The sequence below is a fragment of the Pan troglodytes genome, chromosome 5 (assembly GCF_028858775.2).
Source record: "Pan troglodytes isolate AG18354 chromosome 5, NHGRI_mPanTro3-v2.0_pri, whole genome shotgun sequence".
NCBI lineage: Eukaryota > Metazoa > Chordata > Mammalia > Primates > Hominidae > Pan > Pan troglodytes.
Window position 1 is genome coordinate 130,959,904 of NC_072403.2, and position 27,203 is coordinate 130,987,106.

At 40.9% G+C, this 27,203-nt stretch overlaps 1 protein-coding gene and 1 non-coding gene across 12 annotated transcripts in view; both read right to left on the minus strand.

Annotated features, from left to right (window-relative positions):
* The window catches only part of FAM184A (family with sequence similarity 184 member A), a 188,547-nt gene that overhangs the window by 102,827 nt on the left and 58,517 nt on the right, over positions 1-27,203 (minus strand). For 9 of the 11 annotated variants that reach the window (XR_010158166.1, XR_010158165.1, XM_054686222.2 and 6 more), the window contains exon 1: positions 14,297-14,944. The exons of the other annotated variants lie outside the window; for them this stretch is intronic. Coding sequence is in view for 7 of the 9 variants with exons in the window: in XM_054686222.2 (XP_054542197.1) it covers positions 14,297-14,464 (168 nt within the window). In the remaining 2 variants the exon portion in view is untranslated. Of the gene's footprint in view, positions 1-14,296; positions 14,945-27,203 lie in introns of those variants that run through there. 11 annotated transcript variants of the gene reach the window in all.
* Positions 5,216-5,311, minus strand: MIR548B (microRNA mir-548b). The gene has a single exon (NR_035880.1). It is a non-coding gene; the product is annotated as a microRNA mir-548b (primary transcript).

The following is a 27,203-nucleotide window of genomic DNA, read 5'->3' on the forward strand; positions in this document are numbered from 1 at the left end:
TTTGTCATACTAATAAACCAGCCTCCGGGTCACTGCCCTCATCAGTGTAGATTTAGCCATGAGACTCATAAAGCTCTCTTCCATCTCAACCCTACTATCTTTGGAGAGTTCAAAAATGCATGTGGAACCCAAAATATCAGACTTATAGTTCTTTGGGATTCTAAATTCTAATAATTTTCACCCCCCCATAAACAATCTCAAGACTGTACCCCGGATCTTGTTATAACTTATCCACCTCTGAAGTCTTCATATAGCCTCCTCTCAGGCTACCACTCCTTGCCTTTATCCCTCAACTTCTAGGCATTATCTTCATACATACCAATTGTCCTCTCAATCCCTAAGTTTTCTCTTAATCTATTAGCTCCATCCTACCTCACTTCCTTCCTTACACAGTAACTAATGGTAGATTAACTAAATTACTCTCTACAAAAGCTCTTTAATTCTCTTAAAATGCAGTTCTTCAGTTCTTCAGCTACACCTACCAGGCAAAACTCAGGCTCTGGATTTGTAACCTGACTGCTTCTCTCCTCATATGCTCAACCATGGTCCTCTCCAAAGGACTGCATAGGACTTTCAGAAAACTGCAAAGCATTCAAACTGAGGCTGGGCATGGTGGCTTACACCTGTAATTCCAGCACTTTGGGAGGCCAAGGCAGAAAGACAGCTTGAAGCCAGAAGTTTGAGATCAGCCTGGCAAACATAGTAAGATCTCATCTCCACACAAACACACACATAAAAATTAGCTGGGCATAGTGGCGCATACCTGTAATACCAGCTGTTCAAGAGGCTGAGGTGGGAAGATCCCTTGAGTCCAGGAGTTTGGAGCTGCAGTAAGCTATTACTATGTCACTGGACTCCAGCCTGGGAGAAAGAGTGAGACTCCATCTCTTAAAAACAACAACAAAAAACTGATACCAAATACCACGTTTCAATTCCTCTTGGGACAACCAGATGTCTTATGGATGCTTTCCTCTGTCTCTGGTCAGCTCTTTCCTTCTCTTTTCCTCAGCAACTATTCCAAATGTTTTCTACTCTGCTTAAGGCCCCAACCAACTACACATGATTTTAATTACCATCTACATGCTAATGACTTTAACAATTTTATTTCTACTATTGATCTCTCCCTTTAGCATAGACACATATCCAAGTGCTTACTAAATGTTTCTACCTAGATGTACATGGCCAACTAAAACTCTCAGAACTCTCCCATCAATTTTGCTTCTCTTGGGGTAACCATCCTCCAAAATAACCCCTAGTGATCTCTATCTCCTAGTATCAGAATCTTTGTGTAGTTATTTCCTACACTGTACCATGGTTGGTCCATGTAACCAATAGAATACAGCAAAGATGATGACATGTCACCATTCTGTGATCATGTTATGAAAAGACTATGGCTTCCATCTTGGTCTCTCTCCCTTCCCACCCCTCAGATCACTTACTATAAGAAGACCCATATGGTAAATAAAGTCTCCTAACAGCCACATGAGTGAACTCAAAAGTAAAATTTCTAGCCCTAGTCAACTCTTTACAGAGACTATCGCCCTGGCCAGCAGCTTGAATGCAACCTCATGAGAAGCCGAGCCAGAATCACTCAGTTAAGTGACTCCTCGATTTCTGAATCTCAAAGTGTCAGATAATAAACACTTGCTGTTTTAAGCTGCCAAATTTGGGGATAATTTTTTACCCAGCAATAGGTAACTAATACATGTTCTTCCTTTATTCTTATCTCAGTCAACATTAATAGTTATTTAGTCCATCTAGTCACTCATTCACTCTCTCATTCATTCAGGAAACACCTGAGTACACAGTATATGACAGACCCGTTATCCTCAATCTTCTCCTACAACAAACTGTCACAAAGTGCTGCCAAATTTATCTCCAAAATGTTTCTCAAATCTCCTCCGCAGATCTGAGATTTCTCAAATCTCCTCCTCAGATTTGATATTTCTCAAATCTCCTATCTCTCTACCACTATTGTCCTAATCCATGGCCCTCATAATTTCTCACCAATACTATTACAATAGCTTCCCATTTAATTTCCTTGATTCCCATCTGTCTCTGCCAAGGGTGATCTATTTAAGACACAGAAAAGCAGTAGTACATGAGAGCTAAGGCAGCTAAGAATCAGGAGAAAGTTCTTTTCACGAATAAATGACCCCAGTATCTTTGCAGACAAGTAAGTTAAGCTTGATAGTTTCAGTAAAATAGCAGCTTATCCATCCCATGTGTACAGGGAAGGAAGAGAGCACACACGGTCCACAGCTGTGAACAATTCAGAGAACAACATCATATAGTGCAGCAATACTGAGTGATCAGACAAAATTGGCCTACATGACTTTGTAGAGAGCCATGTTGTGGTAACAATTTAACACCAAGTGTCTTAAAGCAACACAAATGTACTAACCTTAGAATTCCTGAGGTTAGAAGTCTGAAAATAGTTTTACTGGGCCAAAATCTGAAGGCTCTTGGGGAGAACTTGTTTCCCTGCCTTTTCCAGCTTCCAGAGGCCACCTGTGTTCCTTGGCTCCCTCTTTCACTTAGAAGGATCCTTGTGATTACAGTTGCCCATCCAAATAGTCAAGGATAATCTCCCCATCTCAAGATCCCTAACCTAACCACATCTGCTAATGCTAATGTCAGATAACATCTTCACAGGTTCTAGGTATTAGAACGTGAACATCTTTGGGGGTGCCACTGTGCTGCTACAGTCCAGTTCCATAATTTTCTCTAGCAACGCTCCACAATCCAGAAGTAAGAATAGAGAGAGCAAATAGCAACAGTGACTCAGGATTGAAGGTTAAAGATATACATGGTCCTAAATAGAGCAATATTATAGTAATGAGCTTGGCTCCAGATCAAATTGTTATTTATTCCAGGACAGTTATCTTTGCCAACTCCCTCATGATCACAGTAGTACTCTTAACTGGGTTCCTTTTTCTGATAATTACTAGGGGGTTGAAACAAGAAAGTGTGGACAGATATGAATTGAATTGCAGAAAAGTTTTCTGTATGTTGCATAAGGTTAATTCAGAAACATCCAACCAAATGTGCTATAGCCTCGAACTGTATAAGATTTCAAGTTATCTTTAGGTACACAGACAAAGACTTTTAACAAAACCAACTCCCACAGTGACAATTTATGCTAGAAAAGAAGTAACTGCAAACATGTTTTAGGCAAATGATGACTATGAAAGATTTTATTTAAACGAAAATAAATTATTTTTTAAAGGTTTTGCTCCATGCCCTGGAATCATTTACATATTTTTTTTTCCTTTTTCTGACGTAGGGCAATGTGACAGATTCAAGTTTAGATCTTGAAGATTACAATTAACATACAAGGAAAGAATTTATCCCATGCTTATGATTGTAGGGTGGCCTGTAGGTGATTGGCAAGTCACACAAAAGATTAGTATTTCAGCCTCCATTATCCTTTCCACCCCTTTCATCTGAGGGTGTTTACTGAGATAATGAGAGTCAAAGTCACACTCCTGTGAGGGTGTTTAGGGTGGTAATAAGAGTCATAGTCACTTAGGCCCCTAACAATAGCTGATAAACAGCAGGAGCTAAGAAAACAGCAGATGCAAAGTTGTGCTTCCATTTTTAGATACAGTTGATCTTCTTTACTCATGGACTCCCTATTTGTAAATTATCTTACTTGCTAAAATTTACATGTAACCCCAAAATCTAACACTCAAGGTGTGCTAAATAACCTTTGTTCAGGCATGAGTTATAGTGATATTTGGCTGTGGCTTCACTGTTAATGGATCAATATATATTTTAAAAGGTGTTTTAAACAGAAACACACATAAAACAAGGTTATACATTGATCAGTTGGTGAAAATGTTGTGACCAGAGGGTGTCAGGAACCTAGCTCTGTATTCTCCCTAGACCATGCAATACAACGACCACGAATAATGAGAACTGACTATATTTAATTTGCTGCTCAACCTTTACTTTATGGTCCCCAACAATGTAGACTATATATCCATCAGAAAAGAAAATATAGCTGGGCACAGTGGCTTGCACCTATAATCCCAGCTACTCAGAAAACTGAGGTGGAAGGATCACTTGACCCCAGGAGTGTAAGGTTGCAGCAAGCTATGATGGCACCCCTGCACTCCAGCCTGGGCAACATAGCCAGACTCCATCTCTAAAAAATAAATAAACAAAATAAAGACATATAGAAACCTACTTTATTGTTTTTTTGTGTGTGGGGTTTTTTTTTTTTTTTTTGAGATGGAGTTTCCCTGTGCACCCAGGCTGGAGTGCAGTGGCGCAATCTCAGCTCACCACAACCTCCGCCTCCTGGGTTCAAGCAATTCTCCTGCCTCAGCCTCCCGAGTAGCTGGGATTACAGGCATGCACCACCACACTTGGCTAATTTTTGTATTTTTAGTAGAGACAGGGTTTCACCATGTTGGCCAGGCTGGTCTCGAACTCCTGACTTCAAGTGTGATCCACCCACCTCGGCCTCCCAAAGTGCTGGGATTACAGGTGTGAGCCACTGCGCCTGGCCTAAAAACCTACTTTATTGTTAAAGAGTATGTCAGCAGAGGCTTAATCAAGTGGGGAGGGGATAGTGGGTACAAACTGACTCCTCTCTCCTGCATCAATTATCTCCTTTAATCTTTATAATAATTCTATGAAGTAGGCTTTGTTATTCTCATTTTACAGATGAGGACAATACAGCCCTGAGTGGTTAAAATACGTATTAAAAGTCAAACACTAGGAAGTGGTGAAGGTGAACTTCAAATAAGGGAATGCCTAACTTACTGAACCACACCTCTGACCCATATGATGGGCACTGCTGCCTCACTGGGCCGTTTGGCTCTGGGAACGATGTGGCTCTCCGGCTGCCCATGAGAAACCTAAACCTAACACAAACACATTAACTCCGGGGTTTCCAAGACTGAAATTTCCTTTTACCCGCTCTACCCCCCAGCCAAATATATTAGAGATTTGTAACCAGAATATGTCAACTGAGGCATCAAAACCTTATTAGAGAATTTAGAAGGTATCAGTATAGTTTCTTTATCCAAGAAAAGCACGTACATAAGTTCTACCCAAAAAGAACGAAACCAAATAGAAAAATTTGCCCATGATTACACATCTAAAATTTGTCAGAATTAATGTACTGATAAATATGTTGTAATTAAAATATATGATTAATATATTCCAGTTACATTTTCTCAAGTCTGTTGGAAAATATATGTGAAGTATTAGGTTGGCACAAAAGCAACTGAGGTTCTTGCCATTGAAAATAAAGGCCAAAACTGCAATTACTTTTGCGCCAACCTAAATATATAGTCTGAAATGGAATAATAAATAGTATTAAATAATTAATAGTACCAAGCACAATGTCTTTCATAAAGTAGGCATTCGACAAGTTTACCAAACACATAGACCTATATATTCTACTTCAGTCATATCTAAGTATATTTTATTACTCTGAGTAGACCATTAAACACACACACACACACACCTTCCTCCCAAAATTCACTAGGCGAAACATCTAAAGGTAGGCAAAGAATACTATTTAGTATTTTGGTCATAAAATGTTTTCTGAAAGAAATGAGAATCTTTAAAACTGTGCTTAAGGAGCTACAGGATGAAAAATGCAAATACCTGTGAACACATAGACACACATTCGCCAGAATAAACAAAATCTGCTCAACCACCAAGGCCAATGTCTAGAATTTGTAAATATTCAAATGCGACACTTCATTTTATAAGTAAGAAAGACATGACAAGTAAAAGGGCAAATAACAATTTATTCAGAAATTAAATATCAGCATTCATGGGTTTGGCCTAATAGGACTAGCATAAGTTTGGTCCAATTTCCTATATATGCACTGATGATCCTAACAATGATCTGGAGTTGATGAAGAACTCCAGTGTGATATATGAATGGTATGATGTAAATGTAAGTATACTATATGAGAAAGTGAAAACTTATTAACCCCTATGGAAACTTCTAGTTAACTAAAATAATTCATTCTCTAATAATTTAGCATAAATAGGAATTTACCCTGTTATTTTACTAAAATTATCAATTTTATTGATAATTTAAATATTAGTAATGCACTTTATAGATGAAATGTTTTACTTTCCAACTTCCTCAAACTTTGGTATAGAGATGGTACATGTAAATAAGGAAATACAGAATTAGCAATTTAAAAAATCAAGTACTATCTCCTTTACAATTAAATGAGGTAGCACATGGTAGCCAAGTCTAAAATATCCAAATCCCACATGATTGTTAATCACTAAGTCTTGTTTTTCCATGTACTATAGATCCTTTGATAGTTTCAGCTTCCATTTGCATCTCAAGATAATAGTGTAAGATACAGGATAAAAAATTCATATATTCAACTTCACTACTTTTTATACATTCTCGTTGAAGTTTTGGTAGAAAAGAAAGATGTAATCCTTGGTGAAATAAGGCTACAAATGACAGTTGTTCACTGATGTAATTTAGTTAAAAGTTAAGAATCAGAGATTTTCTAAAATTTTTGCTTGGTCTTAAAGGTTAAGCATACCAAAATACAACTGGCAATCTCCAACTTGCAAATATCATTGTTTCAAAAATTCATTTTTATATATTAATTGATTGGCAGTCAAAGAATATTTTCCAATATTTTGAAGGACCATTAACTCTCTAGGTCAATCTAAAAAGCCCCCTATGGTTTAGACCACACTTGACATATAAAATATAAACCTAATAGTTTGATATGATTCCCCCATATCAAACTACCATTTGTAACATTGTTTTTCTTTATTTTTATTTTTTAAAAAGTAGAGATGGGATCTCAATGTTGCTGTTTTTATTTATCTATTTATCTAATCCTGAAATCAGTTAGTGATTGTCTCCCATAGGTGTCTATCTCCAAAAAAGGGACATGGGGCACCAATTCTGACATTTACTTAATGTCCTTTACATTCTGAAGTGCCTGCAGGATAGAAACTTCCTGTGGTGAATAAAAAGAATGGCGTTACGAACTCCCGTCATTCACATCCTTTCCATTTCATGGCATAATATTCAAATTTATTTGAATGCTTATGAAGATTTTCTTAAAAAAAAAAAAAACTCACAAGATCAACTGAAAGGGCAAAATAACAGTATTTTATCAATACTCCCCTGGCCCCCATTACCTCCTATTTTCTTCCACAAACTAATTAGCTTTATAGACCCAGGTTATTCTTCATTCCCATCTCACATTTAAGAGATACAAAATTTTCAAAAAATCACAATTTTAAAAGTTAAAGTATAGGGAACTTATTAATTAAAATGAAGAAATTACTCCAGTCACATATTCCTGCTGAATCTTTATCTTTCATAACACTTTTTAAGACTGGTGATTAGAGGCTAGCAAAGGATTTTCATAAACAAAACAGATAGTGAATCAATAAAAACTGGAAAACTTGCAATTTACTGTGTTTAGGAATGGGGTCTAAGCAACAATCTAATCAAGAATGAAAGCAGTCAAAAGAAAGACATTTAAAATAACCACAGTAGTAATTTTCACACCAAGTATGGCAGTCTCTAAGTTAATGTTATTTTAAATATGTTTCAGTTTGGAATGACTAAACCTGTTAATAAAAACATGAAAATATTATGACATTTAGCTGACAGCACACACAATAAACCTCTGTTACAAAGTGACCAAGTCATAGTATACAAAATATACAACCTATAAACCCAGAAAGTTCCACAGTAAGTATACAGAGGAGACACAGGTTGGTTTCACCCTTATCAAAAATTTGATTCAGATGGTAAGTAAAACATGGTTCCAACATGGAAAAACAATAACTCTGTGGTCTCTTATTGAATAAGTAATATTAGAAAGAAGGTAGACACAGGGAAAAGAGGCCTGTTAGTGTGGCCACCCCCACCCACCTAGACCAATCTAGAGACCTGAATGTGAGTCCAGGTTGAGTAATCTTCAAATGGCACCGAGCCTTCACACCTTCTATACTTATAAAATGAGAGGGTCAGCCTGGTCACAGTCTAAAGTCTAAACCTTTAATCTTTTTTTTTTTTTTTTTTTTGAGATAGAGTCTTGCTCTGTCACTCAGGCTGGAGTGCAGTGGCATGATCTCAACTGCAACCTCCGCCTCCTGGGTTCAAGCAATTCTTGTGCCTCAGCCTCCCAAGTAGCTGGGATTACAAGCACCCACCACCACACCAGCTAATTTTTTGTATTTTTTGTAAAGACGGGATTTCACCATGTTGGCCAGGCTGGTCTCGAACTCATGGCCTCAAGTGATCTGCCTGCCTTGGCCTCCCAAAGTGCTGGGACTGTAGGCACGAGCCAGGGCACCCAACCTAAACCTTTAACCTTTAACTCTAAATCTTTAACTCTAAAGGAAGTCCCTTTATAAGTTTGTGACCAGTTAATTAACAGGATACTATGCTTTTGTGTCCATTAGTAAAATGCAACAAATTAATCCAAACCACTCCACTATGACTAAAAGATTACATCCAAGCCACTGCATAATAGCATGGCAAAGCTACAATGTAACAAAGAAAAAGAGATGCTGCATTTGGCATGTACTAGTGCTAAGGTGAAACACAGCCAATTGCTATGTTTTATGAGGCCACTTAACCATTCTTGTTCAAAGACTCAAGTCATAAGCAATACGGAATTATTATGAAAGAGTATCTAGATAATTCAAACAAACCAATTAGTGAAAAATCATTTATTTCATGTACAGAAAATAGTATTATTTGAAAAATTCACTGGTTTTGGTGTTATATAAACACATTCTGGTTTTGGATATAGTAAAAGCAGAGTTAGTATAAAATGACTGATCACAAGGCTTTTTTATATTTGCTAAGAAACTAGTATATTAATTACCTACATTCTGAAGTGACAAATACTTATAATGTAGACAAAGAACGTTATATTTGTATTTTTTACATCAAAAATATATTAAGAAATAAAATAGCTTTTTGAAGCAGTTTAAAGGGCAGTCAATAAACATTTAAATATTTAGGAATAATTTAACTCAGTTGAAATGATCTATCATTAACCCAGAAGAGTAGCAGATACAATTCCTAAAAAGTACTGTCTTTCTCTGCTGTATAACAAAATTACTTGCTGTATCATTATGACCACCATCTTCTTCAGTAAATACTTATTAAGCTTTGGTACTATGTGCAAACCATTCATATTAAGGTTACATGTAATAAAAGATACAGTCCCTAGAGCTGAGAACCTTACACTCAAATTATGAAAACAAAGTATATTTATAAACACAATAAACAGTATTTGCAAGTTTGCATTATTAAGTATCAAGTAAGAGGTATCAACAACCAATGCTAACGCACAGCAAGGAAAGCCCAACAAGGGTAGCTGGTCAGGACAGTTTTAGTAGAAGAGCCATAAGCTGGGTATTAAATATGAGGACTTGATGCTAAGCACAGAAAACACAAAATAAACTACTTCCTGCTGTTTGGGAACTTACACTGTACCATATATTACTTATGTCTATACTAGTTAAGTGATAAACAGACTGTATCAAAAGTGCAATCAACTAAAGAGGGATTTGATAAGCAGCTAACATAACAAGGTATTAAAAGGGAAGTTTCTGCTGAGAACCAAAGATGATAGAAATGACATTCCAAAGCAGCTGCCAGAACATTCTCGAAAATGTCAAGAGGCAGTCTAAAGAAGAGTGCTGAGATGTGTTACTTTCCACCCCCACCACTAGTGAGGTGGTGCTTCAAGAAGATTACAGAGTAGGTTTCAGAGATTTCCCTGGGGAGAGCTGTGGTAACAGGGGCCTGTGTCTTCAAGGGGGAAGGGTGGAAGATGCTTGTCCCACACCTAAAGCCTAGGGAAAAAGGCTTTGAGGGAATGACTTGAAGAACTTGACATGTGCCTCAAGCACTTTGAAGAACATGCTAACCTGGTACCTGATTAATCCCCAGAAAATCTAAAGGATGAGAAGCTGCATGAAGAGGCATGTGAGAACAAGAGAGAGGGCTGAACTGGGACCACTAGCAGAGTTTGTGCAAAGAATGAGTGCTCCCTATGTGGCCTCTATGGAAGAGTGAACAACCTGGGGTGGGATCACACAAGTCCATGCAAGAGGGGTATCTAGAGTTTGCACAGACCTCAGCAAAGTGGAGGTGAAGGTACTGCTAGCTCCAAGAGGCTGAGGAAGGAGTAAGCAACCAATCAGCGCATAAGGGAATTCTCACTGTCAAGGAATTGAGGTGAAAATCTAGAGCCACTGAGGTGGGAGGTAGAAGATTCACCAGTGAAAGAATAAGCTTTAAACATCTGCAACGGCTACAAAAGCACTGAAACTAGATCACCAGCTAGCTTCTTCACTAATCAAGTAAAAGTTTGCTGCTCCTCTTTACTCTTTTCACTTCTTCCTTGACCAACTTTGGAAGGGTGAGAAACCAGAACTGGCAAGACAAAGCAGGAAGAGTAGAAAAACCAGGTAAGAAGTAAAAAGGCAATAATACCCCCTTCCCTAGTTACTGGTTTCCCCCTTGCAAGAGACAGAGCAAGAGACCAGTTAAGGGAGAAGCTTCATCTTTATTTCAGGCTTGGTCTGCAGTTTTTACTTGTTGGTACTGGGCATTTTAATTTTAATAATCAAATTGAGACTTTTGTGACTTTGTTACTGAAGGATGATTTGTATTATCTAAAAGCAACCAGAAAAATTAAGTTAACCCATGAAAAAGGATGAACCAGTCTCAAAGAGTAAATTGAAAGAGACAAAAAGGGAAAAAAAGTAATTTGAAAGTGACAAAAAAAAGCTTTTATAATTACATCCCACAAGGCCTGCTTTTCAACCTGATATCCTGAAAAGTCAACACAGTGGAGAGCACAGAAGTATACAAATGTGGTCTTATAAAACATAATTGAATCCATCCAGCTTCACTGCCTATCTTGAGATAGTTCAGCCATTAACATTTGCAGAAACTTGCCACAATGCAGCTCAAGAATCTAATATTAATTCTTAAAACTTGACACGAGTGACCCAAATATGCTAGACTTCCTTTAAAAGGCAGGGACTGTGTCTTGCTCCCTGCTGTATCTGTAACATTTTCCAAAGTCTCCCTTACATAAAAGGTGCTTAAAGAACTGGTGTTCTCCTTACCATGAGAAGGCAGCTATGTTAGGCTCTTAGGAAATAGGATATGAACAAATATGCATACAGCAAAGACTGCTTTTTAGTTAAAAATATATTGAGCTTCGCTATGGGCAAAATTATAATATATATTACTTTTCATGCTTATCCTTTCATAGCCAGCCAAATATTTGAAACAGGCACAATGTATTTTCAGTACATTCTACCACAATGCAGAATAAATGTGAAACCTTTAAACTTTGATATTCGAAGGGGAAAAAAAACTACTATATATACATTTTTAAAGAGTTTAGCAGAAAACCCTCAAAATAAGTACACCATCATACAATGCTGTTAAATGCAGAATGGTTTAAAAGGAGAGAAGCATTTTTAAAATATCCATATTTTATTAAAACTCATATTAGCATGTCTTTTCAGTGAGTGACAGCCTGAATGAAGAGCCTACTATGTGCCGCTACAACTCTGTAAAATAGGTACTATCATCCCTATTTTAAAGATGAGGAAACTGAGGCTCAGTGTTTAATGGCTTACTCAAGGTCACAATAGTAGTAAGTGGTGGAGTGAGAATTTTAACTCAGTGTGTCAGGTTCCCACACTGCTCTTAAGTGTGCTGCTGCTATAATGCTGAAGAGTTGAGTTCTACTGACTTCTTTCCAAAAGAAATAAAATCCAATTTTAATTGTTACATTTACAGTGTACAATTATGAAATATTAGCCATTGTCAAGTTCCAACCATAGTTGGAACACACCTCTGCTAATATGAATAAACTCTTCATGAGTAAAAATTCTATATGGCAGGCAGTAGTAAAGTTCATAACAGTCCCTCTCTATGTTTATATACACTCATGATGTCATGCTTATGTATAGTATTTACAATAAGTGTATATGACTATAAAATTTGACAACTTTCAAAATGGTGTATAAAGAAAGCAAGTCTTATATGTTTGTAGAAACAGAAAGATGTTGGCTCCAACAGAGTCCTATTATCAAACTGTTTCATTCTCAGGCCTTATCTTAGTAAATAAAAGCAGGATAATCCCTTGATATTTCAGTATATGTCAACGGTTCTTAATTGGAATGATTCTGTTTCAACTACCCTGCCCGCTCCTGGGAAATTTTGGTAATATCTGGAGGCATGTTTATTGTCATGACTGGGGGTGGGTGGGTGAGGGCAGCTACTAGTACCCACTGAGTAGTGCCAGGGATGCTGCTAAACATCCTATAATGCACAGGATATCCCACAATCAACAAGGAATTATCCAGTCCAAAATGTCAATAGCGTGACACTGAGAAACCTAGTATGAAGGATTAAATATCTTTAGTACTTAGCAGAGGGGGTGGAGAGTGTTTAGAGACTGTAACTACAAACACAAAACCAGAGAGTCCACGTAACACTCAGTAAAGATCAGATGAGGCATTCAAGCGGTGTTGAGAGCACTGGCCTGAGAGCACCCTCTTGTCTCATTAGATATGAGGTGGGTAATGTAATGGGAGAAAATACCAGCTTCCAATCAATACACCTACCTTTACCAGTGGGGCTGACTTATTTTTTTCTGATAAAAGAACAGGAAACTGAAAAAGTGTTAAGTAGAAAGAAAAAAAATGTACTGAAGAGCAACAGCATTTGTTAAACAGAACACAGTCCCACTACCAATTTACTGAGTTTTCTTATTACTTACAGTAGGGCTCTAGAGGGTTACATCTAAAATGAGAACAGTGGATGTTATGGACACATCATAAGAGAAAATCAGAATAAATATTCACGTGCTTCATTCAGGACATCAGTATTCGGAAGATCAAACACTACTGCAGGAAGCCTGGCTTTTAGAGTCCAAATATGTAAATGTTCTGATGATACACTACTATCATTCCTTCTTAGATCTTCCTTTCTCTGAATGCAATACTCTGACAAAAAAGGAAACAAAACACCGCACACCTAACAATTTCTGAGACAGTGCTGATATCGAACAAAAGACAAAAAAGAAAATTTCACAAGACGTTGGTTGAGTTTTATTGTTATGTACCTGTAACTTTTCTTTTGCTCTTCCATTTGTGCTCTCATTTTGTAGTCCTTTTATGTTATCTTTTCTATCCTCAATCACATTTCTTCACTAAAATCTTTTTATTCTCTTTTCAACCTTTTTTCACTCCTATTTCCTCCTTTCCTCTCTTCCGAATCTCATGTCTTACTTCACTCTCTCAAAAGTGCCAACCAGCAATGGGATTATGTGAGAACTTTAGAGTTGAGTCAGACTCAGAGGCTATCTAGCAGTAACCCCCACGATGCCCATCTCTCTTCAGCATACCAACTCTCCTAACAAGCTGTTAGGAGACAGCTTAAACAAATTAAGGTATATCATCTTTCTTAACTTTCAGACACCACAAATCACTTCTTACCGATAGGTATTGCTAGATTGCTGGTGAGTTCTAAGCAGAGCAATATAACAGATATGAATTGCTCTTGCTTCACAGATACCAATTCCTTCTCATTATCAACATTAAATTAGAAAAAAAAGTTCACTAATTTAGGTACAGTCCTAAACTACACGTGGCCGAATGTGAAGGCTAACTGCTCTTTGAAAATTATCCTTCGACAGACAAACATTGAACTAGATGCAGGCACAGTGTGAGATTCATCTAATAAGCCTTGTTTGACATTTTGTCAGGATAAGCAATGACTCATTAAATGCCCCAAATTGGCAATCAAGGTATGTTTTACCCTCCTACATTCCTCTGAAAGTTGATTCTTCCCTTAACTGAGTAACCAGTAAGATACTGTTTAATTCCGAGTCATATTAGGTAAATACGGTACTGTACTTCAAATGGTACTGTAGTGTGATGCCTCGTGGAGCCCTGGCAGATGCATGGGAGCAACAGTAAAGTGATTTAGTATTGTGGAATAAAGGAACTAAATCCTAATTTGTTCTGTGCTGGTTTAGCCCTAAAGGGCAAGGAGGTGCAAGTCCCTTACGCGCACCGTGCCGCTGTGCTGTCTAGTTTAAATTCATGTTGTCAGCGTTCCACCAAAGTTTGCAGGGTTTTGGAGGTGTCTCCGGCTGTTGCTTCGGCGGAGGAGTAGAGTTCCCCTCGCTGCGAGCGCAGGGCGCACTGCCTCCCGGGGAGGCAGGTGAGTCCGGCGCGGCCCGCACGGGGTCGCCACCCGCCCCGTCGCTGCCCCCCTTACCTTGGTGAGCTGGGCGATTTTCTTGCTCATTTTCAGGTGCATCTCCTGGCTGTAGTCCATGCTGTGCCCAGCCAGCTGTGCGGTGGCCGGCGAGGGGGCGAATTTGGCCGCCCCGGCCGCCGAGCCGCCGTAATAGTGCTGCTGCCAGCTCATGCCCGGGGTCGCCATCTTCCCGACAGACCCCAGCCGGGGCACCTGTCCCCGCGCGTGGAGGCAGGCCCGTGGAGCAACGACGCCCGGGAGGCAAGAGTCGCGGCGGCCGCTTCCCGACCCGACACCCGGCGCCCCCCAGACTCGGCCGCAGGCGCCGTCCCGCCCGCGACCCCCGGGTCACCCCTGGAAGGGACGGGGCGGTCCCGCCGGCCCGAAGCCGCGGGGACAACGGCGCGGGGCAGATGCCCGGGGTTGGGCGGCGGCGGCCGGGGGCCGGGCCAGCTCTTGCACGCTCCTCAGCCCGCGCCTGGCGGAGGCGTCGAGGACAGCGCAGCTCCGCGCGTCCGGCTCGCAGCCCGCACCGAGGACTCGGCGAGGCTGCGGAGGGAGGAGGAGACGGGGCGGGCTGCGGCGGGGGTAGGCGGGGACATGGAGGAGGACGCGGGAGCCGCCGTTACCAGGGCGCGCGCGGGGACGGCGACGTCATTTCCCCGCAGCCAAGCCCCGCCCCGCCCCGCGCAGCCGCCGCCGCCGCCAGTCCCGCAGCCCCGCGGCCAGTGCGGGCGCCTCGCGAGGTCGATCCGGAACCGTGCCGCCAGTGCTTCCCCCGTGTGGCGGGGATCCGGCAGCCCAGCCCTGGCGGCGATCCCCGTGTAGCGAGCGTGAGGCCTGACGTAAAAAAAAAGTATCCCCAAGAAGACGGTGCCGTAGTCACCTTCGGTTAGCAGAACGGGTGTCGATTTACAGACCCTTTCCACATGCGTCCTCGTGTGTGCAGGGCCCCAAGAAGTGGCTCTTCCCCAAGAAGAGAGGCAAGCCCAATCCAGAGACATGAGTAGTGAAGTAGCGAGGATTCCCTGCCCTGCCCTTCCTTCCAATGGCACACAAGTGACCGTGACACTGTCTTAGCCGCCCCCTCCCACCCCGAGTGCCCGGCCACTACCCCCAGTTCAGTGCTGAGTGTATGTGTAGAGGGAACGCTCCTTTTCAGTCAGCTGGTGGAGCACCGCATAGCTACTTTCCCCCGGTGGAGCCCAAGACAAATAGATATGAAACTACTTGGCTGGAAATAAGTAAGAATAGGATCGGAGTGAAAGTAATGGTAAAAAAAAAAAAACAAAAGATGGAACAAGACATCAGTGCTTTAAGGATTTGGAGCTGGGCCAAAATGTGTCATAACTTGTGCATTTTCGCCTTCCTAAATGTGTTATTCCCTACTGATTTTCTCTTAACATCTCTACCCCTGCAAGTCAAATGATTTTTTTAAAAAGTTTTTGTATCCTGCATTGAAGCATGTGAGTCATTTTAGGGCATGGATAATACTTTAAAAACATAGAATTGTGTCTGTTTTTAAAAAAATCTTATCTCCACGCAGTTTTGCAGAACCAAATTCCCCAACTCTATGTGATTTCTTTTTAGCATGCAAGTAGCCAAAATATAAATCTGAGAATATTAACAAACTAGAGAGCCGAATTTAACAAAGATTGCCTGGATGTGACAACATCTAAACAAGGTGAAGCTTTAATCGGACCCTGAAATACTTTAAGATTTGTTGGAATTCCTGAAAGGAAACTTGAAATTGGCTCTTTTCCCAGATGCTAGGTACTCAGTCCCCCTTAAATAGACCTTCCAGGAAAAACGTTGTCTAGTTCCGAGGTTCTGAATGGAGCATATGGCCAGAAACAAATATCCTACAAATGTTGCTCCTTAAGCACTAATGATCAAATAAAATTAAAGAGAATTAGAAACCAGTGCTATTTCATCAAATTCTAGGCATGGAAGATTCACAGTCATTTTAGAACTCATGTTCTTTACGTTCTAAGCAGAAATGTATGCTCAAAAGACTCTCTGTTTCACTAAATTTGTATAGCCAAGTCTTGCTAGGACAACGATATTTTTGTTTTTGTCACTATGATAAAGTGGAAAGAGAATAAGACTGGAAATAAGGAAATGAATGTGTAGCATTAGTTGAGTCACCCAACCTGTTCACTCCTCAAGTGCTTCCACTGAAAAGAGATGGTGTTACCAGCTGCTTCCAGCTCGGACTCGGTAATTAGAAGTTAGGACCCTGGTCCACTGGTAATTCACTCTGAACTCCATCACATGAGTTTCCATCCTCACTATGTGGCATAGCCCAAAAGGACCCTTTTCTTAAATACTATGCTCAAAAGACATCCACTGTCACTTCATGAATTTAATATTTTTCCCCACGACAATGATAAAACAAGTCACAATTAAAATTATATTTAATTATAAATAATGAATAGAAACATAATATACAGGTTGAGTATCCTTTATCCAAAATGCTTGGGACCCAAACTGTTCTGGATTTCAGACTTTTTAGGATTTTGGAATATTTGCATTATACTTACTGGTTGAGCTTCCCAAATCCAAAAATCTGAAATCCAAAATGTTCCAATGAGCAGTTCCTCTGAGTGTTGTGTTGGCACTCAACATTTCTGGTTTTGGAGCATTTTAGATTTTGAGTTTTCAGATTTGGGATGCTCAGTTGGTAAGACACCCTGTATTAGTCTGTTCTTACATTGCTATAAAAAAAAAACCTGAGTCTTCATAAAGAAAAGAGGTTGAATTGGCTCACAGTTCTGCAGGCCGTACAGGAATCATAGAAGCTTCTGCTTCTGGAGAGGCCTCGGGAAACTTACAATCATGGCAGAAGGTGAAGGGGAGGCAGGCAAAATTTACATGGCTGGAGCAGGAGGGGGAAAGAGAGCAGGGAGGTGCTACACGCTTTTAAACAACCAGATCTCATGGTAACTCACTGTCATGAGAACACCACCAAGTGAATGGTGCTAACCCATTCATGAGAACTTTGCCCCTCAGAAAACTTACAACATGGAGGAAGGTGAAGGAGAAGCAAGACACATCTTACATGGTGTCAGGTGAGAAAGAGAGAAAGAGAGACAGGAACTACCAAACACTTATAAAACTATCAGATCTTCTGACAGCTCACTCACCATGACAAGAACAGCATGGGGGAAGCCACCCCCATGATCCAATTGAAACAGGAAAAGTTCCCTTGTCCCCTTCGCAGGGCATGCAATGGGAGTGTGACTCACTTCTTTATTGCCCCACTGCTCAAACCTCTAGGGGAGCACAGAGATGGGCAGGCTGTGAGGCTCAGACCCCAAAGCAGTGTCTAGGGGTGAATGTTTATAGCCGAAGCCACAGTGGGCATGTGTTACAGGGTGCTCTTTTAGCTTAGCTGTCTGTAGGTGGCTTGTGTTAGCCAGTTCAATTAGACCCCTGCCTTATCACAAGGACAGAGGGCTTTCTGTATCCTGGGGTTCTTGCCTTGGTGTACTGGAAGAATTGGATCACACGTGGGCTTGGAGAATGAGTGCAAGGTTTTATTGAGGGGAAGTAGATCTCAGCAGATGGGGTAGCCAGAAGGGAGATGGTTTTCCCCTGGAGTCGGGCCACTCAACAGCCCAGGCTCTTCTCCAACTGCCCCAGTCAAACTCCTTGTTGTTCTGCCAGTCGACGGCCTGCTGGCATGCTGGTGCCTATCAGTGCATTGCTCTCAACGTCCAGCTGCCTATGTGACCCTCCACTGATGTGCTCCTCTTGGCATCCAGCCACCTGTGTGTTACTCTGCTGATGTGCTCCTCTCAACATCCAGCTGCCTGTGTGTTCCTCCACTGATGTGCTCCTCTTGACATCCGGCCACCTGTGTCTGCCTGCTAGGGTCCCCAGGTTTTTATAGGCACAGGATGGTGGGGGTGGCAGGCCAGGGTAGTCTTGGGAAATGCAACATTTGGGCAGGAAAACAAAAATGCCTGTGCTCACCTAGGTCCATGGGCATAGGCCTGGGGGTGTAGCCCTAGCCAGGGACCACACCCTTCCCCCGTTCTGTATTATTTGAAGGGACTATGCCCTTCCCTTCCCAGCACTTTCCTTCTGTATCACAGTCACCTCCCAGCAGGTCCCTCCCCTAACACATGGGGATTTCAATTCAATATGAGATTTGAGTGGAGACACAGAGCCAAACCATATCATTCCACCTCTGTTCCCTCCCAAATCTCATATCCTTGTAACATTTCAAAACACAATCATGCCTTCCCAACAGTCTCCCAAAGTCTTAACTCATTCCAGCATTAACCCAAAAGTCCAAGCCCAAAGTCTCACCTGAGACAAGGGAAGTCCCTTCCACCTATGAGCCTGTAAAATCAAAAGCAAGTTAGTTACTTCCAAGATACAATGGGGGTTCAGGCATTGGGTAAATGTTCCCATTCCAACTGGGAGAAATTGGCCAAAACAAAGGGGCCACAGGCCCCATGCAAGTGTGAAACCTGACAAGGCACTCATTAAATCTTAAGACTCCAAAATAATCTCTTTTGACTCCATGTCTCACATCCAGGACATGCTGATGAAAGAAGTGGGCTCCCAAGGCCTTGGGCAGCTCCGCTTCTGTGGCTCTGTAGGATGCAGCCCCCATGGCTGCTTTCATGGGCCAGTGTTGAGCGCCTGTGGCTTTTCCAGAACATGGTGCAGGCTGTCAGTAGACCTAATATTATGGCATCTGTGGGATGGTGGCCCTCTTCTCACAGCACCACTAGGCAGTACCCCAGTGGGGACTCTGTGTAGGGGCTTTGACCCCACATTTTCCTTCTGCACTGACCTAGCAGAGGTTCTCCATGAGGACTCAACCCCTGCAGCAAATTTTTGCCTGCACATCCAGATGTTTCTATACATCCTCTGAAATCTAGGCAGAGGTTCTCAAACCTCAGTTCTTAACTTCTGTGCACCTGCAGGCCCAACACCATGTGTAAGCCACCAAGGTTTGGGGATTACACCCTCTGAAGCAACAGCCTGAGCTGTACGTTGTTCCCTTTTAGCCACGGCTGGGATAAAAGGCACCAAGTCCCAAGACCGTACAAAGTGGCAAGGCCTTGGGCCCAGCCCACAAAACCATTTTTTTCTCCTAGGCCTCTGGGCCTGTGATGGGAGGGGCCGCCAGGAAGATCTCTGAAATGCTCTGTAGATATTTTCCCCATTGTCTTGGCAACTGATATTCTTCTTCTTCTTACTTATGCAAGTTTCTGCAACTGGCCTGAATTTCTCCCCAGAAAGTAAGTTTTTCTTTTCTACCACAGGGTCAGGCTGCAAATTTTCTAAACTTTTATGCTCTGCTTCCCTTTTAAATAGAAGTTCCAGTTTCAGATAATCTTTTTGTGAATGCATATGACTGTATGCTTTCAGAAAAAGCCAGATAACCTCTTGAATGCTTTGCTGCTTGGAAATTTCTTCTGCCAGATACCCTAAATCATCTAAGTTCAAAGTTCCACAGATCTCTAGGGCAGGGGCAAAATGCTGCCAGTTTCTTTGCTAAACCATAGCAAGAGTGACCTTTACTCCAGTTCCCAATAAGTTCCTCATCTTCATCTGAAACCACCTCAGCCTGGACTTCATTGTCTATATCACTATCAGCATTTTGGTCAAATTCATTCAACAAGTCTCTAGGAAGTTCCAAACTTTCCCACATCTTCTTATCTTCCTCTGAGCCCTCCAAACTGTTCCAGTTCTACCTGTTACCCAGTTCCAAAGTTGCTTCCACATTTTTAGGTATCTTTACAGCAATACCCCACTATCTCAGTACCAATTTTTTGTATTAGTCTGTTTTCACACTGCTGTAAAGAATACCTGAGACTGGGTAATTTATAAAGGAAAGAGGTTTAATTGACTCACAGTTCCACATTCTGGGGAGACCTCAGGAAACTTACAATCATGGTGGAAGGCAAAGGGGAAGCAAGGCACATCTTACATTGTGGCAGGAGAGAGAGAGAGAGAAAGAGAGAGAGAGAGAAAGCAAAGGGGGAGGTCCCACTTTAAACCATCAGATCTTGTGAGAACTCACTCGCTATCATGAGAATAGCATGGGAGAAATTGTCCCCATGATTCAATCACCTCCCAGCAGGTCTCTCCCTCAACACATGGGGATTACAATTCAAGATGAGATTTGAGTGGGGACGCAGAGCCAAACCATATCAGGGTTATAGGCACTGGGTAAACATTGTCATTCCAAAAGGGAGACATTGGCCAAAAGAAACCCAGTTTCTTTTGAGTTTGAAACCCAGCAAGGCAGTCATTAAATCTTAAAGCTCCCAAATAATCTCTTTTGACTCCATGTCTTACATCCAGGGCACACCGATGCAAGAGGTGGGTTCCCAAGGCCTTGGGCAGCTCCACCCCTGTGGCCTTCCAGGGTTCAGGCCCCACAGTTGCTCTCATGGGCTGGCATCAAGTGCCTGTGGCATTTCCAGGCACAGGGTGCAAGCTGCCAGTGGCTCTAATATTCTAAGGGCTGGAGGATGGCAGCCCTCTTCTCACAGCTCCACTAGGCAATGTCCCAGTGAGGACTCTGTGTGGGGTTTCCAACCCCAAATTTCTCCTTGGCACTGCCCTAGTAGAGGTTCTCCATGAGGGCTCTGCCTCTGCACCAGGCTTCTGCTTACACATACAGGTTTTTCCATACACCCTCTGAAATCTAGGCAGAGGCTCCCAAACCTCAACTCTTGCACTCTGCACATCCGCAGGCTTCATACCACCAAGGTTTATGGCTTGCACCCTCTGAAGCAACAGCCCAAGCTGTATCTGGAGCCCTTTGAGCCAAAACTGGAGACAGAGCAGGGAGCAGGGTCCTGAGGCTGCACAGGGCAGCAGGGCCCTGGGTGTGGCTCATGAAACCATTTTTCCCTCCTGGGGCTCCAGGCCTGTGATGGGAGAGGTTACCTTCAATGGCTTGGAGGCCTTCTGCCCATTGTCTTGGCTATCAGCATTTGCTTTTCTTTTCATTATGCACATTTCTGAGGCCTGCTTGAATTCCTTTGCTGAAAATAGGCTTTTCCTTTCTACCACATGACCAGGCTGCAAATTTTCCAAAGTTTTATGCTCTGTTTCCCTTTTAAATACAAGTTCCAGTTTCAGATAATTTTTTTTCTCACACATATGAGCATACATTGAGAAGCAGCCAGGCCACATCTTGAACGCTTTGCTGTTTAGAAATTTCTTCTGCGAGATACCCTAAATCATCACTCTCAAGTTCAAAGTTCCACAGATCCCTAGGGCAAGGGCACAATCCAACCAAATTATTTGCTAAGGCATAACAAAAGTGACATTTGCTCCAGTTTCCAATAATTCCTCATTGCCATCTGAGACCTTCTCAGCATGGACTTCATTGTCCATATCACTAACAACATTTTGGTCACAAAAATTTAACCAGTTTCTAGGAAGTTCCAAACTTTCCTTCATTTTCCTATCTTCTTCTGAGCACTTCACACTCTTTCAATCTCTGACAGTTACCCAGTTCCAAAGTCACTTCCACGTTTTCAGGTATATTTACAGCAATGCAAATACAAAATTGGTACCAATTTTCTGCATTAGTCTATTCTTACATTACTATACAGAAATATTTGAGACTGGGTAATTTATAAAGAAAAAAGGTTTAATTGGCTCACAGTTCTGCAGGATGCAGAGGACGCATAGAAGCTTTTGCTTCTAGGGAGGCCTCAGGAAACTTGCAATCATGGAGGAGGGTGAAGGGGAAGCAAACATGTCTTACATGGCCAGAGCAGGAGAAAGAGAGAGTGGGGGGAGGTGCTACACACTTTTAAACAGCCAGATCTCATAATAAGTCACCCATTCATTATCATGAGAAGAGCACCAAGGGGATGGTGCTAACCCATTCATGAGAACTTTGCCCTCATGATCCAATCACCTCCTACCAGGCTGCACCTCCAACAGGACATTACAATTCCACATGAGATTTGGTAGAGACACAGATCCAAACCATATCACACCCATAATCCCATCACCCAAACCTCACTTTTAAAAAAATCTAGCAAAGTTAGCATGCGAAAGAGAGAAAATGAGAGAAACTAGTTAGGCAAGAAATCTATACTTAGTGCCTGTTTCTTTCATGAGATTGTTTATGCAGAAATATTTGTTGACTGCCTATTGTGTTCCAGGTACTGAGGCTGCAGTGATGACTAAAAAGTAGTCTCTTCAGGGCAGTAGTCTCTATCCTGAGGAAGTTAAGAGTCTAGTGAAGACAGACAAATGAAGAATTAGATGCTACAAAGTGGGTGAGTGTGAAAGGAACTCCAAGAGAGTCGCTTAACCTAGACTTGGGGTGTCAGAGAAAGCTTCACACATACAAACATAGTGCTTGAATGGACTCTGAAGGCTGAGTTTTTCAGGTAAAATGGGTAGGAAGGTAGATTACAAGCTCTAAGGAGGGTAAGGGCAAAGCCCTGGAGATTAGATGAGAGCATGACCTATTTAGGGAAAAGCAAGTAGTGTAACATGGCTAGAGCACAGTTTAAGAGGGATGTCAGAATGTGAGGTGGAATAGGTATCAAGATTACTTATGGAAGGGGACTTACATGCCTTGACAAGAGGATTGGGTCTCTGTCCCGAAGGCAATCATGAGCCATTGGAGGGCTTTAAGCAGGAACATGAAATAATCGTATTTTCATTTTAGTTACATCATTCTTTGACTGTGGAAAATCGATTATGGGACAACTCTATAAACAAGGAGACTAGTTAGCAGGCTATTGCACTTATTCTGGTGAGAGATGATGAACCACTGACCTAAAATAAGGCAGTGAGAGTAGGAACAAAAAAGGATGGATGTGAAATATCCATAAGGTAAAACAGACAGGACATTGAGGCTGAGGAACAGAGAGCTGTCAAGTTTGCCTGATTTTTTCCAAGGAGGGGAGGCTCCTAGCACATGATACATGGTTATAAAATTAAGTAAAAATTTATAAAAATAACATTCTTTGTATTTTTTAGGCCTTCCCAAATTGTGTATGTTTCAGGCCCCAGAAAACCTAGATTAACCCCAGGCAGTAGCAGTTAAGGTTAAGAATTAAAATTAGGATTCAGATGTGAGCTCAACAGTTAATGGACCAAAAGCATAGGCGGCAAAAGAAAAAATAGATAATTTGAACTTCATCAAGATAAAAAACTTTTATGCGTCAAAAGATACTAACGAGAGTGAAGAGGTAGCCCATGAAATATGAGAAAACATTTGCAGATCATGCTTCTGATAAAGGATTAATATCCAGAGCATATAAAGAATTTCTAAAACTCAACAGAAAAAGCAAATAACCCAATTAAAATATGGACAAAGGACTTGAATTGTTATTTTTCTAAAGAAGATATAGAGATGGCCAATAAACACATAAAAAGATGGTCAAAACATCACTAATTATAAATGCAAATCAAAGCCACAATGAGATACTACTTCACACCCATTAGAATGGCTGCTATCAAAAAAAAACCAAAACAAACCCAAACAGAAAAATAACAAGTGGTACATGGAGAAATTGGGATCCCTGTGGTTGAAATTGCGGGTTGAAATGTGAAATGGTACAGCCACTGTGGAAAACAGTATGCTGGTTCCTCAGAAAATTGACAGAATTACTGTATGATTCAGAAATTTCACCTCTAAGTATATACCCAAAATAATTGAAAGCAAAGACTTGAAAAGATAATTTGTACACCGATTGTCACAGCAGCATTATTCACAGAAGCCAAAAGATGGAAGCAGCCCAAATGTGTATTGATGGATAAATATGGATATACAGAATGTGGTATATACAACAGAATGTTATTCAATCTTAAAAAGAATGACACATGGTCCATAAATTAAACTTAAAGATATTACATTAAGTGAAATAAGCCAGTTACAAAAGGACAAATACCATATGATGTTTTACTTATATGAAGTAGCTAGAACACTCAAATTCATAGAGACAGAAAGTAGAATGGTGGTTTCCAGGGGCTAGAAGGAGAAGGGAATGGAGAATTATTGTTTAATGGGTATAGGGTTTCAACTGGGGAAGATGAAAAAGGTCCAGAAATGAATGGTGGTGATGGTTGTACAACAGTGTGCATCTACTTAATGCACTAAATGATACACTTAAAAATGGTTAAAATGCTAAATTTTATGTTATTTATATTTTGCCACAATTAAGAAAAGATTCATCGATGAAAAGTACTCTTGCTACTTATGGGAAGTGCATTCCAGTGAACAGACAATCAGAGAATGCTGTTCTATCAATCAATAAGCATTTATTCAGTGCTTTCCTCATGGAGATGAAATAGACATTTCCTATCCAAGGTCATGGTTAGCTAAAGAGGACGTCTAAATATAAGATTTGAAAGAAAGAGGTAGAGGAAATGTTCTTCTTTCTTCTTTTTTCTATTCTTTCTTCCCATTTTGGCCAGAAGAATCATAGAGACCAAGTTAGGCAGTCAATGAAAAATGATACTAAATATCTACAAAAGCACCTGTACTAAAGATCTACAAAAACTTCTTTGGGGTTGGCCAGGTGATCTCGAAGGTACTTTTCAGGTCTTTTGTTTGCATCTCAATGTTATGCCTCTTAGGAACATTCAGTATTTGAATGGGACTCAATCTAAGGCCATACAGCAAGGTATAAGGGACTCAGAATCACTATAGACTGTGTACAAGCAACTGAACTCCAATGGAATCAATAATCATACTAGCTTTTTGTAAGACTTCACACAAATAAGGAAAACATTTTGAGTTAAACATTTTCTAAATGACAACTCTTCTCTTGCTGCAAGTTTCCATGTATAATGAAAAGAGAATCAGAATCTTGGTTGGTATTCTGGGTCTCATGTTGCCACTAAGCCACCTCTTTTCTTCATTTGTAAACTGAGGAGATTGGACTAAATGATCTTGAGTATTTCTTATATCTCTCTCATGTTACATGTTGAATTATTTAATCTTTTCTATTATTTATTTATTTTAGACAGGATCTTTCTCTGTCACCCAGGCAGGAACTCTTGGGCTCAAGCAATCTTCCCACCCTCAGCCTCCCAAATAGCTAACACCTATTTTTTTTTTTAATTATCTCTCTCTCTTTATTTATTTATTTATTTATTTTTTTGAGACAGAGTCTCACTCTGTCACCGAGGCTGGAGTGCAGTGGCTTGATCTCGGCTCACTGCAACCTCCACCTCCCAGGTTCAAGCGATTCTCCTGTCATAGCCTCCCAAGTAGCTGGGATTACAGGCATCTGCCACCACACCTGGCTATTTTTTTTTTGTATTTTCGTAGAGACGGGTTTCAACTGGTCTCAAACTCCTGACGTCAAATGATCTGCCTGACTTGGCCTCCCAAAATGCTGGGAATATATACTTTTTAATTCTTGTAGAGATGGGATCTTGCTACATTGCCCAGGCTGGTCCTGAACTCCTGGTCTCGAGTAATCCTCTTGCCTCAACCTCCCAAAGCACTGGGATTACAGGTGTGAGCCACCATGCCCAGCCATTATTTCATATTTTTAGAACAGAATTTTGTTGTATTTGTATGGATATACCACATATCAATCATGCTCCAACTCTCACTTCCACCTCCTAACACACCCAAAGCATGGTACACAAAATAAGCCTAAATAAGGTGGTTCTTGTTTCTTTAGATAAGTGGTTAATCTAGATGGCTGCAAATTGGTAAACATCATTATAAAAGAGTTTGACTATGATTTGTTGGTTTCTTGCTATGTGCTTCTTTCTCTTTTTTCCTTATTTTTGTTTCTTCCCCATGAATTCAGAAAACTCATCTCTATCATCAACTGATAATGATATTGAAAACCTTCTAAGATGTTTGATACATAATACATGCACAATAAATGTTTATTTCCAATTTTTAGTTAACTTCACTTTCTCGACCAACATTATCATTAGCTTTTTCTCTAACAACACAGCCAACCCTTTCTATGAATATCACAATCAACCAGAAGCCAACTGGTTTATCCATCTACTTGGCTTCCTTTGCAAGCAGGGACTGAATAAGTTTACTTGATAGGTGATCTTGAAAAGCAAGAATATGAGAGAGATAAGGAAAAGCCATTGAAGGACACATTGTCGAGTTGGTTACCACTTTGGTCAATTGGGACTCAATCTCTGAAGAATCTTGTAAAATGAATCTCAGAATTTTCTCTAGCAAAGACGAAAGGCTAACACATTTATCTGCTGTCTCCTTTCACTCACTGATCGAGGGTGGCTGCCAGGGGAATTAACATCTCTGTGTGTCTGGTTATTCAATGTGAGCTTAGTGAACTCCTGTGGCTTTGGAGAGAGTGGGAGTCAGGAAGGCAGAGAGATCCAGCAGGTGCTTGAGGGAAAACTGTGGCATGCATAGGAACTGTCCAACACCTTTGCAGCTGAAATCAAAAGAAGTGGCACAAGACATCAAAAGTATCTCCTACAATCTATCCCTTACCTTTCAGATCCATTTTTGCTCTATATGAAATTCATTCTGTCACCAACTCTTTAAGGTCATAGCTAGCTGCTGATTGTTAAAAGGACTCCAGATGAGACTTAGTGTAGCAAGCAAATGTCCCTTGCTGCAACTGCTCAAAGGGCCATAACTGATATTCATCAGGTCCCACTCAGATTTCCACCCATTCCAGATTTTCTTTACCCTTGGTGAGCACTTCAGCTAATCTAAGTTATTTGGTTGGTGGGGAGATCCAAATGTCTTCATCCTTGAGGAATCCAAGCTCTTGGTTGGCTTACCCATGTCAGGCTGAGGCTGCTATAATTTTTCATTCAGTGCTTTTGCCAGGTATGAAAGAGCTAGATGAATCCCAGTTAATCTTTTGAGATCTAGAAATACTCCTTACTGCCTTCATTATTTAGCAATAATCCTAGATGCTTATGATAATCAGGATCAATTACCTTGCCAGTATGAAAAATG